Raw genomic sequence first — 17,745 nt, 5'->3', positions numbered from 1 at the left:
TTGTCTTCCCCTGTGCAAATCTGCCTTCCCTGTGTTTTCCTGAAGGAGTGCCGTCCACCCAGTCTCCCAGGCTAGAAACCCGGGAAGTTTTTGCTCTTCCCTTCTCGCTCTCACTCTCTCAGCCAATTAGTCAATAAGTCTTGCTGATTTTACCTGAGTTGCTCCTAAATCCATGTCTCTCTCTCTCTCTCTCTCTTTTAATATTTATCTATTTATTTTATTTTTGGCTGCGTTGGGTCTTCGTTGCTGCACACGGGCTTTCTCTTGTTGCCAAGAGCGGGGGCTACTCTTTGTTGCAATGTGCGGGCTTCTCATTGCGGTGGTTTCTCTTGTGGAGCACGGGCTCTAGGTGCGTGGGCTTCAGTAGCTGTGGTGCATGAGCTTAGTTGCTCCACGGCATGTGGGATCTTCCCGGACCAGGGATTGAACCCTTGTCCCCTGCATTGGCAGGCGGATTCTTAACCACTGCGCCACGAGGGAAGTCCTCCATCTCTCTTTTTTTTCCCCCCTTATCCCACCACTGTCCTAGTCCAACTCTGCCTGGACTTCTGCAGAGGCCTCCTCACCAGGCTCCCTGCCTCTGCTCTGTTTCCCTCAGTCCCCTTTTCACTCAGCTCTTAGAGTGAGCCTTCAAACGCCAGAGCTGCATAAAAAACCGTAGATGCCAGCCCATGCCCTGAGGATGGACTACAAACACCTTATCACCCCCAGGAGCTGCATACTCTGGCCCCAACCCTCTCCCCACTCCCATCTCCTACAGCTCCTCAGCCCCCAAGCTTTATGTCCCAGTCACCTCTCTCAGTTCCCCTAGAGCACATGCTGGCCCTCTGCGCCCCAGCCTTTGCATTAACTCTGCCTGATACCTCTTCCCCTCCCAGCCCCCTGAAGAGCTCAGCTTAGAACCTCTTCCTCCAGAATGCCTTTGCTGACTACACTTCCTGGGTGTAATGCCACCAAACCTGTGTTTCACCTCTCACAGTCCTTTTCATCCTAACTGCCTAGCTGTCCCTCCACCTAGCCCCCCCACTTGACCTTGAGCTCCCTCAGGGCTAGATGGTGTCTGACTTGCTCACTCAACAAAAGCACAGATTTTTTTTTCATTTTTTTCTGACTTTATTGAATATTTCACAAATATTGATATAATTGTATATATTTAAAGTCTACAATGAGATGAATATATATATACATACACACACACACACTCATGGAATAAAATGGAACAATTACCAAGATCAAAATAATTAACACATCCATTACCTCACATAGGTAGCTCCTTTTTTTTCATCTTTTTGTGATGATAATTTTTTTAACATCTTTATTGGAGTATAATTGCTTTACAATGTTGCGTTAGTTTCTGCTGTATAACAAAGTGAATCAGCTATATGTATACATATATCCCCATATCCCCTCCCTCTTGTGTCTCCCTCTTCTGGTTTTCTCAGGGTATATGCCCAGTAGTGGGATTGCTGGGTCCTATGGTAGTTCTATTTTTAGTTTGTTAAGGAACCACCATACTGTTCTCCATAGTGGCTGTATCAGTTTACATTCCCACCAACAGAAAAGCACAGAATTTGATACACAGCAGGCACTTAGCAAATACTTTTTGGATGAAAGACATTGCACTAAGGACTTCCTTGGTGGCACAGTGGTTAAGAATCCGCCTGCCAACGCAGGGGACACGGGTTTGAGCCCTGGTCCAGGAAGATCCCACATACCGTGGAGCAACTAAGCCCACGAGCCACAACTACTGAGCCCTCATGCCACAACTACTGAAGCCTGCGTGCCTAGAGCCCTAGAGCTCCACAATAAGAGAAGCCACTGCAATGAGAAGCCAGCGCACCACAACGAAGAGTAGCCCCTGCTCGCCGCAATTAGGGAAAGCCCGCACGCAGCAACGAAGAGCCCATGCAGCCAAAAAATAAAATAAATAAATAAAATGAATTTAAAAAAAAAAGAAAGACATTACACTAAGATATTAAGGTGAAAATCTCTGCCCCATCACATGCTAGCTTTGGACTTGAGCAAGTCTCTCTCTCTCTTTTTTTTTTTTTTTTCTTGAGCAAGTCTCTTAAGCTCTGCCTCCTCCTCACCTGTCACTGTGGACAGTAATAATACATTTCTGGTAGAGCTGTTGTAAGGAGTCAAGCCCTTGGAAGAGCACGTGCACGTAAACTTAGCCATTATTATTTTTTGACACAACCTCTTCCTAGATCTCAAACCACACCACCGGGGAGGCCCAGCCGTACTGGGACATCTGTTCCGCCTGCAGATAATCAGTCACCCCTAGGACCCTGCAGCACACCTCGGTGTCGGCCCCACCTACTGCCCGGGTCTTGCGCACGCCTGGGACCCACCTCGGACGCGGATATCAGCGCCGCGGCCCACTTAAGGACGGGAGGGGGCGGGCCCGGGAAGGCTCTGCCTCCGCGCTTAGGTCAGCGCGCAGCGCTGCGCGTGACGCTCTGGTTGCCGCAGAGACGCCCCGCCCCCGCGCGGCGCTGCGGAACTGGAGCTCCGGGCGGCGTCGGCAGCGGCGCGGAAGGCGGCGAGGCAGGGGCGGCAGGAGCCGGCGCGGCGACCGCAGCGAGAGCGGCGGGGACAGAGCAGACAACAACGAAGGCGCACAGGCAGCCGGGCCGGGCCACGGGGAGAGCGGCCGCCGGGAAACGGGCGGGAGGCTGGGCGGGCAGCGGGCAGCCGCCGAGCCGCGAAGCGACATGGTGCTGCTCAAGGAGTAGTGAGTGTCCAGCCGGCCGTGCGGAAGCGAGGAGGGAGGGAGAGTCGAGGATGACGAGCAGGGAGGGTGATGGCCTGGCGGAGGACGGACGGGGCCCGACGGGATGGAGAGCGCTGGATGGGCGGCCCAGCAGGGGCTGAGGGGACAGCGAGGGCCGGACAGGGCCCGAGGTGGGCCGAACGGGGATAAAGCGGGAGGGACAGCACCTGAGGTGGGGCCCAAGGGGCAGTGAGGGCCGAAGAGGCCTGAGGAGAGGCTGAGGGGACAAAGAGGGCCGGGCAGGCCTGAGATGAGGTCAAGGGGACAGTGAGAGCCGGACAGGGCATGAGGAGGGGCTGAGGGGATCGAGGGTGCTGGACGAGATGTGCGGTGGTCCTAGAGTGGAGGCTAAGGGAGGAAGGGGCCAGCCAGAGCTGCAGGACTGGCTGAGAGGACCCACCGGAGAGGGAGGAGTTGTCTGAGTGGCTGAGGAACGGTTAGACAAGGGCAGACAGGGCTGGGGAGCCGGGGAGCCAGCCAGAGTGGAGAGGGGTTTGGGGCTGAACAATACCAAGGGGCCCTGGGAGATCAGATAAGACAGCTTCAAGAATGGAGTTGGGATGATGGGGCCGAGTGTTGAGGGCAACCTGGGGTGTGAGGAGTGGCTGCCTTAGGCATCAGGGGAAGGATTGTGATAAGTAGACACAGGAAAAGGACTAGGGAGTCAGCGTCAGGCTGAGCGACAGGGGAAGGGTATAAGGAGATAGCAGAGGGGACAGATGGTGTGACATGGTGCCCACGTGGTGGGGGCAGAGGACGAGGTATTTGGGAAAAAAGGCTTAGGCTGATTGCTTGGGACTTGGAGACACTTGGGTGAGGAGTCCAAAAAATATTGGGCAGGGGCTGAAGTGATATGAGGGAGTTATGGTGATGGAGAGAGCTAGGATGTTAGAAAGGGAGGAGAACAGTTTGGAAAAAGAGTATGTTTGTGAGTAAATATACATGTTATTGGAGTTGGGGTGGGGGACAGGGCCAACATGTCTCTGGGGGATTCTCAGTCTTGGTGCAAAGAGATGGGGAAATTGCTCTGAGGCATTGATATTTTCATAAAGCCATTGACTGAGGAAAAATGGTGAAGAGTGAGGGAGTTTCTGAGTAGTTAATGGGCGGTGGAGATGAGTGACTTCTGGTAGGAGTTGCAGGGAGATGGGCTTGCTCGTGAAATCCACGGGACTGGATGACAGGTGGGGATGTTCGGATTGCTAATCTTTCAAATATGAGATGACCCATTCCTGAAGCTCATGGTTCCAAGTACACATCTTAGGACTTTTTTTTTCTTCTTCTTCAAAGAGGAAAGATTGGGGGTGGGGGGAGAGGAGAGATTGGATGTGTACGTGCAGAACTTTCAGTGAAACTGTGCTTCCCTGGAGGGGAGGGCAAGTGGGCAGCATTCAGCCAGAAGCCCAGAAGGTCCGGAAGTGGGAGGTGTTCAGGTAGAGAGCATCTGGTGGAATTCACTTGGTAGCCAGGCAGGTGTGCTGAGAGCTGTTTCCATTTTGTCAGTGAAGGGACTTTGCCCCATCCCATCTGGTTTGCTCCTTGGAGGTGTTTAGGACTTTTGGACATAGTGTGGAGCTTTGGATAGCAAAGGGAAGAGACCCAGGTGTCATCCCAGCTTGACACCTCATCTGAAGAGTGTTATTTCAAAGCCCCTCCACCTCTATTTCTTTTTTTTTTTGGCCACACTGAGCGGCATGCGGGATCTTAGTTCCCCGACCAGGGATCGGACCCATGCCCCCTGCAGTAGAAGCACGGAGTCTTAACCACTGGACCGCCAGGGAAGTCCCCCCACCTCTATTTCTTGACATCCGATCTGATGCTGATCCAGCCAGAGTACAGAGTTTTGTGTGGTGAGGAGGAAGAATCTTGGGAATCCAACAAGAGGAGGGCATGGTGCACTTTGGATTTTAATCTTGACTGTACAGATGACAGACTTTTCCCATTCTCCTGATTCTTTTTTTTCTATTCCCAGTTGAATCCTAGAATCTGTAGAAACCTGTAGGTTTTGTAAAGAGGGTCAGGCAGGGAAAGGAAGGGACCTTCAGAAGAGATCTGAGTGAGTTTTGAAGAGAGGTCCTCCCTTCTCAGTCTTTGTTCTCCACCCCTTGAAGCCTGCCAGGGAAAGGTCCAAGGTGCCAGGTGTGCAGAGCCTGCCTGGCATCTGCGTTTCCTTTCTGCCCAACTTGTGCCCTGTGTGTGCTTGGGCGTGTGTGTGCACCCCTGGGCGGGGGACCAAGAGGGGGGCATCGGAGACACCTGGCTGTGGCTGCAGCGCTGCAGCTCTGGAGAGTGCAAGTGAAGGTCACACTGAAGTGAGCACAGCTCCAGGCCCAGCCCCGCACTGCCTCTGTGGCCCTGTCCTTTGGAATTGCACCCTATTGCTGCTGAAGTGGTTTTGCTCCCAAGGAGCCAGGGAGAAATGTCTGGGTGTGCAGCTGTCCTATAGCAGCCTCAGGGCATCCTGTCAGGAACTGGCTGATGCCCATCTCTTTTTGGGGGAGACTTACTGCCTGCCCAGGGTCTGAAGTTTGTCCCTGTTGATTTTTCTGACACTTCCTGTAACAGGATTCTCCTTGATTTGATTTCTGCAAATTCTTGGATGTGATTTTTACTGCTGTTCTTGAAGATAAAAGGCTTATTGTTTTCTAGGAAGTTTCTCCTGAGGGTACAGAAATTGTGGCCTCCAAGTTGGAAGTATTTTTCTGCACTGTTGGCTTTCTCTAATGGGAGGACAACATTAGTGGCAGCATCCAGTAACCTGCAGGATTTACAGTATTTGAGTCATTCTGGAGGAAGGGGAGTTAGCAGGCAGTAGAGACTTGGAGCCCATTTTGTTTTTCCTGCTACTTTTCTGCTCTGTGCCTTGCCTTGAGTGTGAAGTTTTTCTCAGATCCCTCTGGGTGTCTCTTGCTATCTGGGGACCTTTGTGGGACTAGAAACTAGTGAGCAGGCTCTTTACCAGCCTGGAGCAAGGATCCCAATTGGCAGGACCACTGCATAGAAAGGAGAGCATAGCAGCACGTGCTTCACCAAGCATGCAAGATGCAGGAGGCTCCAGGGGGTTCCACCTAGGGTCTGGGAACTGAGAATCTAAGCTTGGGAGCTGACTTGATTCATAGGAATACAACTAAGCGTTTTTTTGTTTTTTGTTTTTTGTTTTTGCGGTATGCGGGCCTCTCACCGCTGCGGCCTCTCCTGTCGCGGAGCACAGGCTCCGGACGCGCAGGCTCAGCGGCCATGGCTCACGGGCCCAGCCGCTCCGCGGCATGTGGGATCTTCCCGGACCGGGGCACGAACCCGTGTCCCCTGCATCGGCAGGCGGACCTTCAACCACTGTGCCACCAGGGAAGCCCCAACCAAGCGTTTTTGTCTCAGCTCTCTGACCTCACAGTTTTGAGCTGGGGGTTGGCCGTTGCTCTGCATTACAAATGCAAGCCACCCAGAGAAGGGCCGCTGGCCCTCACACCTCTGTGTGTGGAGTTCTGACCAGTGTGGGACTTTGCTGGCCATGGCTTCTCCATCAGGTGATTGATTGGTGGTACCTCCAACAATTGGTAGTCATTGAAATGGAGAAGGAAAAGAAAGTGATCAGTTGGGGTGTCTTTGGACAGCTTCTGGAGGTCAGGACATAAGTTAGGTGTCCTCTCCTGATGGCTTTGTGGTAGTAGCTTGTACTGTAATATGTGGCCCCAGAGCAGAGATGGTTGGTGCGTGCTCTTAGGGTGATTAATCCTCCAAGGAGCTTGGCCCCTCCCTAGCCTTTCACCTTGAGGGCTGTTGTTGGGAGGTTGGGTCCACAGAAGTAAATCCCCAGGACCTGCTTCTTTGGGTCTGAATCCTCATCTTGGCTTCGGAGTTTGCAGGGGTGAGTCCTCCTGTATCAACCTCCTATGTTAACGGAGAGAGGTAGACCCATTGGCGAGTTTTGTTGGGGAAGATATGAGTGGGAGAGAGGGAGAAGAAGACAGCTCCAAATGTGAGTCAGAGGCCTGGGAAGTAGCTGGTGAGGGGACAGGTTTGCACCGAATCACAGGGCTCTAAATGAAGTGCCAGAAGGGACAGAGGGTCGTAGCCTTGAAGCACTCGGGGCCATTCTCTGCTGGGTTTTTGACAGCGAGTGTAGCGTCACGTGCAACAAAACATTTAATACCATTCTAAGATGATGCTTTCAGAGCAGGTTTCAGAGCCTGAAGTTGATACTCTTTTCCCTCTCTTGCAGTCGAGTCATCCTACCTGTGTCTGTAGAAGAGGTAAGTCCTTTTTCTTCTTTTTATTCATAGTTGGATATACTTGCTTGTGACCCTTAGCTCAGTCGGGCTCCTGGCGGCCCACGCTAGTATCTTCTTGTGGTTTTCATGTTTGTTCTAGCATAGAGATAACCAGTACTCGATGTGAATTTTCCTGGTGCAATTTTCTGTTGAAGGAGGGCGCTTATGTATCTGACCAACTATGTGCAACCTGCCTCAAGCTGTTGACCAGCGAGATAACTTTGAATAGACACTAAACCAGCCCCTGTTACCTGCTAGAACTCAGCCTGTTTGGGGGCATGTTACTGAGAGGATGAAGTACGTGCATTTCTGGGACCTCTGTGACTCAACAGGGAAGTGTGCCTGGCTCTCTCTGGTTGTGTGACAAACCAGCAGGACTGGAAATCTCTGAGGCCCTTCCTAGCCATACTCTAGGTGACTGCTATGAAGACCGAGGCCCAGAACCCTTCTTTCACGGAGGGCAGGGAATGACAGATGGGCTTGGCTTGCCCTCTGTCCTTTTATGGTTCTTGGGCCTGACGTTCCTGTGTATAGGGATCTGGCAGGATTTGCCACAAGAAGGTTCATAGGCCGTGCTGACTCAGAGTTGGTCTCTGGGACAGCAGAAGACTGTCACAGAGCCGCCCTTGTCCCGCCCTTTCTCTGAACTTCCTTCACTCTCCTCTCCCAGTTCAGCCTTGTTCTTTGCTCCCTTTGGAATCCACAGGCCCCTCAGCTTTCAGTTAAGCTTGACTTTGGGTGAAGCTGCTCAGCCAGTATGGTGCCCTCAGTCGCCCTCTTTCCTGCAGTGTCAGCTCTTGTGATAACTTCCACCCTGTTCCAAATATGAAATGGACCTTTGAAAACTGAGATCAGGCCAACAGAGCCCGCAGCACACTTGAGATGAGACAAATGGCTTCTTGGCGCCCAAAGAGGGTCGGCAGGCATTGGCCCCCCAGAGGATTGTCTCTGGTGGTGGGCTGTACGTCTGTTAAGAGCTGTGGAGACCTGGGGGAGGGGTCAGGGTGGGCCTCGAACGTGACGTGGGAGTTCTGGGAAAGGAGGATAAGAGAAATGAGACTGGGGAAGCTGGGGGAGGGGATAGCTGGGTAGATGCTGCGATCCCTGGAGGCCCCTGAGATGTACATGGGGCCTGGGAACCACGGGCTTGGGCTGAGAGCTGTTGGCTTGGGGGAGCCCTGCTAACCCATCTCCTTTGGGGTCCTTGCTCTCTTTATGAAAAAACAGCAAGTGATGATTTTCCAAACCAGGAGGCCAAGCAGGAAGGCCCAGCACATTACTTGCCCTGAAACTTGGGGGTCCTATGCCTCTCTCTCTGCTGTACAGGAGGATCCCACACCCCAGAGAGGAAGATGTTCCCCAGGAGTTCAGGAGTACCTCAAAGTGGTGTTTAGGGGTGAAGTGGATCATTTTTACAGGGAGTTTCTTTTTTTTTTAATTAATTAATTAATTTATTTATGGCTGTGTTGGGTCTTCGCTGCTGCGCGCGGGCTTTCTCTAGTTGCGGCGAGCAGGGGCTACTCTTCGTTGTGCGTGGGCTTCTCATTGTGGTGGCTTCTCTTGTTGCGGACTATGGGCTCTAGGCGTGTGGGCTTCAGTAGTTGTGGCACGTGGGCTTAGTTGCTCCGTGGCATGTGGGATCTTCCTGGACCAGGGCTCGAACCTGTGTCCCCTGCACTGGCAGGCGGATTCTCAACCACTGCGCCACCAGGGAGGCCCCTGCAGGGAGTTTCTTGATGGAATGACAGGTGGGAGTGTCTCTGGGAGGTGTGGCAGACCCAGTAGGGCCAGCACTGTCCGGGGGCACCTCTTGGCTGATTGCTTATGGTGGAGCCAAGCATGGAGGGAAAGGGGAACTCACCTTGAGAGCGTCCACAATTGGCGTTTTCAGTTTGTGGTTGTTTGTTTTTGGAGCATTGAGGAAATTGTGGGGTGAACTGAGCCTGAAAGCAGAAGCTTGGGAAGTCAGCACTGGTTACGATTCACCTGTAAGCCTGGTGATGGTCAACCCATTCTCAGCCATAAACCACTGATGAGAAAGCAGTGCTTGGCCTGTGCAGGGTTGAAGCAGGAGCTGCTCTTTTGATGGCTTGAACCTTGGTTCCAGGAGATCAGAAAATCTTGAATGCGGAAGCCAAAGAAGAGATAAGTAATGACCAGCCTTCTCAGAGTCTTTATCGATAACCCATCCTGACTAACGGTTCCCATGGGAACAGCCCAGTGTCATGTGGCTGTTGGATTCACTTCCCAATTGGAGGCCCTCAGAGCTTTCTGATTTGGAAGGGGAATGAAAAGAGAATAGAGAAGCCTCTGTCTTTATGACCATCCTGATGGCTTGAATCAATGTTTTGGGGTAAAATCAGCTTCTGGCTGGCCAGAGCCTTTGGCCTAATACTCACTGTGCAGGGTTTCTGGACGTTCTGCAGCAAAGCAAGAGAGCCCTGGCTGTTTAACGTGGTGTGTCCGCCAGTGGTTCCTTGCTCAGTTCGGGCCGCCTTTTCCCCCTACCGTGGGTAGGGCTGTTTTACTTCTCATTTCCAGAGATGCATGGCACCAGGCCCCTTTGGTGCCTGGGCTGGCAGGTCCACGGGGGTGGGACCAACAGCTGTGCTGTTTTTCATGACATGTTTCAGGCGCACCCACTACATCTTCCTGGGCTCCCACTCCCAGATTGCCAAAGTGGTGGAGTCTCTGTTTTCCTTAGCTGTCTTCTTTCTTGGGAACAAGGGAGCAGATCTCCAGGGCAGGGAGCACTGTCCTGGGCCAGAGGAGGCTGGAATCCTCGTCTCCTTGGGGCTCTTTATCTGATTTAATGTTCTGATCCCCATCCCCCATCTCTACCCCATCTGAGTCTGGCTGCTTTCTGCTTTCCCAGGGTGCAGAGCCATGGTGCCAAAGGGAACCCTCTGACATGAAGAGTGTCCCTCACTTGTAGCTTGTGGAGGCTAGTCTTATTCACCCCTTAGGATTAACAAAACTGCCTTACATGTCTCATTGGGATTAAAGGATCAGAATATCAAGAGAGATTAAAAGGGGAAGATGCCAGCCCAACACACTGATCCTCTTAGAGCCTGCCCTCTGATTCCTGCAGCTGAAGAGGAACCAAATGAAGGGGATTAGTCTCTGCCGGGGCCCCTCCCCAAGCAGCACCACCAGCCGGCCCCCCAGTCCCCTCCACCGGCCTGGTAAAACCAGCCTCCCCTTCCCTTTAGGACTGCTGAGTCAGTGGTTAGATGTTCTTATGACTTTTCTCTGAAACAGAATTACTGCTGCCTCCTAGGAACCCCTGGCTCAGCCAAACCCTGACCCACTTGATAGGGGATTTCATGTGTGCCTCTGTTAGGGGGTGGACTTGGAAAGGCAGAGGGACAGCTTGGGGCTCCCTGGGGGCATTGAGGCAGCCCTGATGTTGCTCTGGATTAGCAAGGTCAAGGTGACTGGCTCTCACCCAGATGTTCCTCTTTACAGGATTAACCCAGCCTTGACGGTTTGCCTGGGCCTTTCCTTGGCATCCTGCACTGCGTTTTTGCTTTGGAAGTTAGGGCTCTTTCAGCTTCGTGGTGAGCAGTGAATTGTCCTGGTGAGCTGCCTCACCTCCTTCCATGTTTGCCCAGAAACGTCTCTGTGGTGCTTAGGAGGCTGCCGGGTAGAGCAGGCCTCAAAGGGAAAACGACCTTTGTCTTTCACTCCTGAGAGTACCAGGAGCTTGGGGAAGGGGCATGGAGGGTGAGGAAAATCGATCCCCACCCCTCCCCAAACTATAATCCAGTTTCTTTTTCTCATACTCCCTAAACTGTTGTGCCTGGTGGCATTGGCCGTGATAGGGAAGATGCATCCTTTGGTATAGGCGTAACTTCCCTTCTTAATGATTGCGTTCATTCTCTTTTCACCTCATTTTTCCCTCTAGACAGCTTCCCTCAGAGAGAAGGGAGCAGAAGGGCCAGGCCTGGGCACTGCCCAGGTCATTGGCCCTAATACTGAGTTGTCTTGAGGGATCAGAGGAGGCCAGTGATCTTGACTGGTGACTTGATAGGGTGGCATGTGACCCAAATAAAGGAAAACTAGGCTTTGGCCATCTAGTAAGTGCCAACATAGAGGGTGCGCCCAGCCAGCACTGTGGGGTAGGAATCTGTGCTGTCTAATACGGGAAGCAGGGTGCCTGCTTCAGCCCCAGGAAGCAGGAAAGCCTCAGGAGGTTTGGTTGCCTGCAGGACTGCTCTGGGAGCTGCTGGCAGGGTGAGGAGGGGCCCAACGCTGGAGAAGAAACAAGTAGATGAGCCAGTTTTTTTTTTTTTTTTTTTTTTCCCAGTACGCGGGCCTCTCACTGTTGTGGCCTCTCCCATTGAGGAGCACAGGCTCCGGACGTGCAGGCTCAGCGGCCATGGCTCACGGGCCCAGCCGCTCTGCGGCACATGGGATCTTCCTGGACCAGGGCACGAACCCGTGTCCCCTGCATCGGCAGGCGGACTCTCAACCACTGCGCCACCAGCAAAGTCCCGATGAGCCAGTTTTATAGCAGGGGTTGTGGATTTCACAGTGCACTGGGTACCTTTCTTTACAAGAAGTCATGTCTTAGGACCTGTTTAAATGAATGGGATAAAGAGATTTCTAACAACCAACCCAGATCTTGTTTGGGGATCTGGGACCAAAGGCAGGTCCAGGGCAAAAACTACCTTGGACTCTATTTTCTGGATAGTGGTGTGAGATTAAGCATATTCACCTGCCTCCTGAAGCCTTGAAGTAGGATGTGAAAATGGGAAAGATGAAATTAAACACACCTGATGGCTAAAGAGAGGCCACGGAGCAGCTTTTCTTAGTGTCTCTCGGTGGATTTGGGCAAGGCCACATGAGAAACTGCGGGATAAGCTCCCGGATCAGGGGGTCCCAGAGCGATCTAATTGGACAGTTCTGGCAACTGGACTGTGTGCAGCCATCGAGAAGATTCTGCGTTGGCAGTAACTCCCGTCTCTCTGTTTCTTCAGTATCAAGTAGGGCAGCTGTACTCTGTGGCTGAGGCCAGCAAAAATGAAACGGGTGGTGGTGAAGGTGTGGAGGTCCTGGTGAATGAGCCCTATGAAAAGGACGGCGAGAAAGGCCAGTACACGCACAAGATCTACCACTTACAGAGGTAGGTGGCTGCGCGGCAGAGCGAAGGCGTCCTGGTATCAAAGTGGAGACAGCGGATCATTCGGGGTGTTTTCTGAGTTGTTAGCTGGTTGATCAAGTTGCTTCACCTGTGAGAGTAGGTAGAGGTAGTTCTTCTTTGCTCATTTAAAGGGTTGTTTGTTTTTATTATTATTCTTTATTTTTATTTTATTTATTTTTTGCGGTACGCGGGCCTCTCACTGTTGTGGCCTCTCCCGTGGATGCACAGGCTCAGCAGCCATGGCTCATGGGCCCAGCCGCTCCGCGGCATGTGGGGTCTTCCTGGACCGGGGCACAAACCCGTGTCCCCTGCATCGGCAGGTGGACTCTCAACCACTGCGCCACCAGGGAAGCCCACACGTCGTATCTTTAAACAAATGTGCTAGAAGTTGTTTCACCAGTCTTCTCTTGAAGTATATTTACAGTCATTTCCAGATGTTTACATACAGTACTCCACTAAAACTCCTTCTGCACAAATCTTTTGATGTACCCAATGTGTGTGAATCTATAGTAAATGTTCCTACAAGTAGAATTGTGGGGTCAGGTAATATTTTAAATTCTGATATTGTGAAATCAGCTACTGGAGAAATTTTGGTACCTCTCTTTGGATCAAAGGCATAAGTATTTAAGAGTATGGCTTGAACTGATTGGTGTACCAAAATCCATTGCAAACCATACAATTGCTGAATCCCTAACCAAGACAGTAATGTTTCAGTAAACTGTAAGCTGGCCCAAAGGACATTGAAAGCCATGGTAAACATACACCAGCTTGAATGGAAATTGAATCAATCTAGTTTTAGAAACTACCCAGTACTGGAAAAAATAAACCTGCTATTTTTTTTAATTGTGGTAAATTGTACATAACACAAAATTCACCATTCTTACCATTTCTTAAAAAATATTTACTTATTTATTTATTTATCTGGTTGCACTGGATCTTAGTTGCGGCAGGCAGGCTCCTTAGTTGTGGCATGCATGTGGGATTTGGTTTCCGGACCAGGGCTCGAACCTGGGCCCCCTGCATTGGGAGCACGGAGTCTTATCCATTGTGCCACCAGGGAAGTCCCACCATTTTTAAGTTCAGTCATTAAGTAACATTCACATTGTTGTGCAACTTAAACCTGAACCTTAATCTCTAGTCAGTTAAACTGAGCAAAGCAGTTTCATTTTCATTTGGTAAACTGGCTGATTTAATGTAGTCTGCTGATCTAGGGATGTAAAAGTGCCAGCCCAGAGGGGTCCAGGATTTTGTGAGTGCCAGAGCCAGGAAGAGAACAACACTGAAGTGGGGAAAAAAATCTCATCAAAGGACTTCCTGGTGGTCCAATGATTAAGACTCCCTTCTTCCACTGCAGGGGGCACGGGTTTGATCCCTGGTCGGGGAACTAAGATCCCACATGCTGCGTGCTGTGGTCAAAAAGTTAAAAAAACAAAACAAAACAAAAAAACTCACCAGGATCCCATTTCCTTGACATTGTGCTCTTTTCCCTCCATGCCTTCTCGTCCTCCTCTGAGTTGACTGCCAACCAATACTTACTGAGCCATTAACTGTTGATTAGAATAAGGCTTAAGACACACCTTCTGGGGCTTCCCCTGTGGCGCAGTGGTTAAGAATCCGCCTGCTAATTGCAGGGAACGTGGGTTCGAGCCCTGGGCTGGGGAGATCCCACATTGCCGTGGAGCGACTAAACCCTGTGCCACAACTACTGAGCCTGCACTCTAGAACGCGCAGGCCACAACTACTGAAGCCCTTGTGCCACAGCTACTGAAGCCTGCGAACCTAGAGCCCGTGCTCCGCAACAGGAGAAGCCACTGCAATGAGAAGCCCGCGCACCACAACAAAGAGTTGCCCCCGCTCACCGCAGCTAGAGAAAGCCTGCGCGCAGCAACGAAGACCCAGCGCAAACAAAAATTAATTAATTAATTTAAAAAAGACACACTTTCCCCACAGCACATTTGTATTTTTTAAAGAGAACTTTGAAAAGAGATAGTGAGGCTGGTAGTAGGGGCCAGTTGGTTCCTCAAGACTCAGCTGGTCCAGCCAAAGTGGCAGAGAGGAGGTCTGTACATATGGAGGGTGGGACATGTCTCACCTTCTCCCTTATGGAGAGGGTGGAAACTTTGAACTGCTACCTACCACTACTCTTAACCCCAAAACACCCAGTTGCCAAGAAAAGAAAAGAAAACCAACAGTAAAGAAAAGAAAACCAACAGTGTTGAATGCCATGACCACCTCCCCTCATGAGGACCAAAGCCGTTAGTTGTCCCAAATCGGAAACCATGGATTCACAACACCCTCTTCCTTATTCGTCTTATCAAGTCCTTTTTTTTTTTTAAAGATTTATTTATTATTTATTTATTTTATTTTATTTTTGGCTGCATTGGGTCTTAGTTGCGTCACGCGGGATCTTTATTGAGGCATGCGGGATCTCTCTCTGCGGCACACGAACTTCTCTCTAGTTGCAGTGTGCAGGTTTTTCTCTCTCTAGTTGTGGCGCATGGGTTCCAGAGCATGTGGGCTCTGTAGTTTGCCGCACACGGACTCTCTATTTGAGGCTCAGGAGCTCAGTAGTTGTGGTGCGTGGGCTTAGTTGCCCCACGGCATGTGGGATCTTAGTTCCCTGACCACAGGTCGAACCTGTGTCCCCTGTATTGTAAGGCGGATTCTTTAGCACTGGACCACCAGGGAAGTCCCTCATCAAGTCCTTTTGAGTCCATCTCCTTGGTTATCTCCAGCGTTTCCATTTCCTTCCATCATCTCTTGTCTGGATTACCACAGCATCTCCTAACTGGTCTCCATGCTTTCCACTTCTCTGCACAGCTCCAAGCGTTCTGTCCAGAAGATCTGTTGCTCCCTAGCTTAGAAGCTATAGATGGCCCTTTGCCTTCGGGATAAAGTCCATCCTCTTTGTTGCAGCTACAAGATCTTTTATGACCCAGCCTCTGCTTGTTCTCCTGTATTCCTCACCTCATACCTTACACCAGCTACTCTGAACTTCTCTCTTCCCCCCAGCTTTTCCCACCCCACTTCCGTCCTCTTGTCTAGCTCAGTCCTACCCACTCGCTACTCGGTGTAAACCTTCCTTTCCCTGGGGAGCCTCCCCATGCACCGTGTTCTCACAGTGCTCTGCCTGGTTAGTTCTACTCCTCACTAGAACGGAAGCTCCCTGAGGGCAGGAGCCATGTCTGTGTGATTCCTACATGCATCGTGGTGCCTAACTCATAGAAGTACGTACCTGAATGAGTGTGGCCAAGAGTGAGTGGATCTCAGTGGACTGCTCTGTGTGTTCCGAGTTAGCTGTGTCCTGGAGGTAGCTCTTTTTCTTAGGCGTCAGGCACTAAGCTGATGAGGTTGTTGGAGCCTGCTAAGACTGCGTAGATTACCAGTTAAAAGCTGAGGCAGAGGAATACACATACCTTTTTTTAAATAAAAGAAACAAAAAGAGCTCATAGGGTACCTGCTGCTCTGTAACCTGAGATAAGAATTGAATGGAAGAAAATATTTTGTCCTGGGAGGCAGATGGCCCTGAGGCCCTCCTGGCTGCCCAGAACTGACCCTAGGAGATCAAGTCATCTTGGATCCCATATTCCAGGTTAGTCAGCCAGTCACTCTGGTCCACTCTTGAAGACATCTCATCCTTGCAACGTGTAGTACCATGCCCTGGGCCCAGTGAGCTCTGGAAGAGTGCGTAATGATAGCGTAAGGACTGATAAGCTGTGGCCGGTAGCCCGGGGCCTCACCTGCTGTCCTGTTCCTGGAGGGTAGGGGGCCAAGTTGCGGCTGGATGTTAGTAGCCAGCTGAGCTGGGGTGTCAGGCTCTGACAGGTGGCTTTTCACACACAGAGTAACCTGCTGTTCTCAGGGGAACTTGTGTGTCAACTCCCCACAAAGAAGCTGGAGCTGCAGCCTGGAGAATGTGCAGTAGAAGCCCATTGTCTTCTTTTTTATTATTATTATTTATTTATTTATTTATTTTTGGCTGTGTTGGGTCTTTGTTGCTGCACACGGGCTTTCTCTAGTTGTGGCGAGCGGGGGCTACTCTTCGTCGTGGTGCGCGGGGTTCTCATTGTGGTGGCTTCTCTTATTGCAGAGCACGGGCTCTAGGTGATCAGGCTCAGTAGTTGTGGCGCACGGGCTTAGTTGCTCCACGGCATGTGGGATCTTCCCGGACCGGGGCTCGAACCCATGTCCCCTGCCTTGACAGGCAGATTCTTAACCTCTGTGCCACCAGGGAAGTCCTTAGCCCATTGTCTTCTAACTCTCTCCTCTGTTTCTCTTCATAACCCTTTTCTCACTACAGCAAAGTGCCCACATTTGTTCGAATGCTGGCCCCGGAGGGAGCCCTGAATATACATGAAAAAGCGTGGAATGCCTACCCTTATTGCAGAACAGGTGAGTGCAGAGCTGGAATTTGGGCCCCAGGGTGGATGGAGGGTGTGGTCAAGTAGGCCCAGGGGTGGCAGTGAATTGGGGTTTTGTGTCCCACCTTCATTTTCCAGATTAAGCCAGTGGAAGGATGAGCTTGGGGCCTCCCTTCAGGCCGGTGGTGAGTGCCAGTGTTGTCTAGTGCAATTTGGCAGCCAGCTGGGTGGGAACCACCAAGTAGCCATGGCCCAAGATGGCATAGAACCAATCCCTCCTATTTGGGGATGCTATGATAATTTTGGTTTTTACTGATTACAAAAGTAATGTCCTCTGTCTTGGAGAATACATATAAACAAGAAAATAATCACCCATGATCCTTTCATTTCTAGTCACTGTTAACATTTTAGTGTCTTTCTAATCCTTTTTTAAAATGCTTTCATATACACGTGTATATAAAGTCTCCAGACACGTTTTTCAGCCAAATTTTGGGTCAAATCATACTAATTATTAAATTGTTCATTTTTAGTTAGTAAATGGGAAACCTTTTCTCTGTCACTACATATAGTCTATTGTTTAAAATTTATTAATAGTTGCATAGTATTCCATTGTATGAATGTACTGGGATCTTTTTAAGCTACTCCCTTATTGTTAGATACTGAAATTTCCAGTTTTAATAGGGTGTATTCATGTTTGGCTTGAAAAGCAGCAGTGAGGCCCAGGGACTTTTGAGAGAGGCAGTCATAAGAAGGGGCCTTGCAGGGTGACCTTCCTGCGCTGGAGAAGGGCCAGACCTAGACACCAAGGAAACATAGCAAAGAAAACCCTGATGTTGTTGGGGAAAAGTTGAAATAAGCCCAATGTTTGATGACAAAGGATTTAGAAACAGCTAGCCCCCGAGTATGTTGTATAACACCTGCAGTCCGAGCCCTGAATCAGTGGCTTCCACTAGACCAGCATGGTGCATGGTTTGGTGTTTTTTTTGGCTGCACCATGTTGATTGTGGGATCTCAGTTCCTTGACCAGGGATTGAACCCAGACCTTGGCAGTGAAAGCGCTGAGTCCTAATTAGCAGACCACTAGGGAACTTCCTAGACCAGCATGTTCTATAGTTGAAGGTGGGATTAGGACTGGAATTATTCTCTTAATCTTCCCTAGTCTCCTATCTGGAGTTTCTAGAAAGGAAAGATTTG

At 50.7% G+C, this 17,745-nt stretch overlaps 1 protein-coding gene across 1 annotated transcript in view; it reads left to right on the top strand.

The window, feature by feature from the left end:
* The first annotated feature begins 2,576 nt into the window (after positions 1–2,576).
* The window catches only part of PITPNA (phosphatidylinositol transfer protein alpha), a 40,790-nt gene continuing 25,621 nt past the window's right edge, over positions 2,577–17,745 (top strand). Inside the window, exons 1-4 of the mRNA XM_030861872.3 lie at positions 2,577–2,737; positions 6,996–7,026; positions 12,027–12,172; positions 16,491–16,582. Coding sequence (XP_030717732.1) covers positions 2,718–2,737; positions 6,996–7,026; positions 12,027–12,172; positions 16,491–16,582 — 289 coding nt within the window. The 5' untranslated portion in view covers positions 2,577–2,717. The remainder of the gene's footprint in view (positions 2,738–6,995; positions 7,027–12,026; positions 12,173–16,490; positions 16,583–17,745) is intronic.

Source organism: Globicephala melas, chromosome 20 (assembly GCF_963455315.2).
Source record: "Globicephala melas chromosome 20, mGloMel1.2, whole genome shotgun sequence".
Classification (NCBI taxonomy): Eukaryota; Metazoa; Chordata; class Mammalia; order Artiodactyla; family Delphinidae; genus Globicephala; species Globicephala melas.
This window is presented reverse-complemented; position numbering and strand designations above follow the sequence as displayed.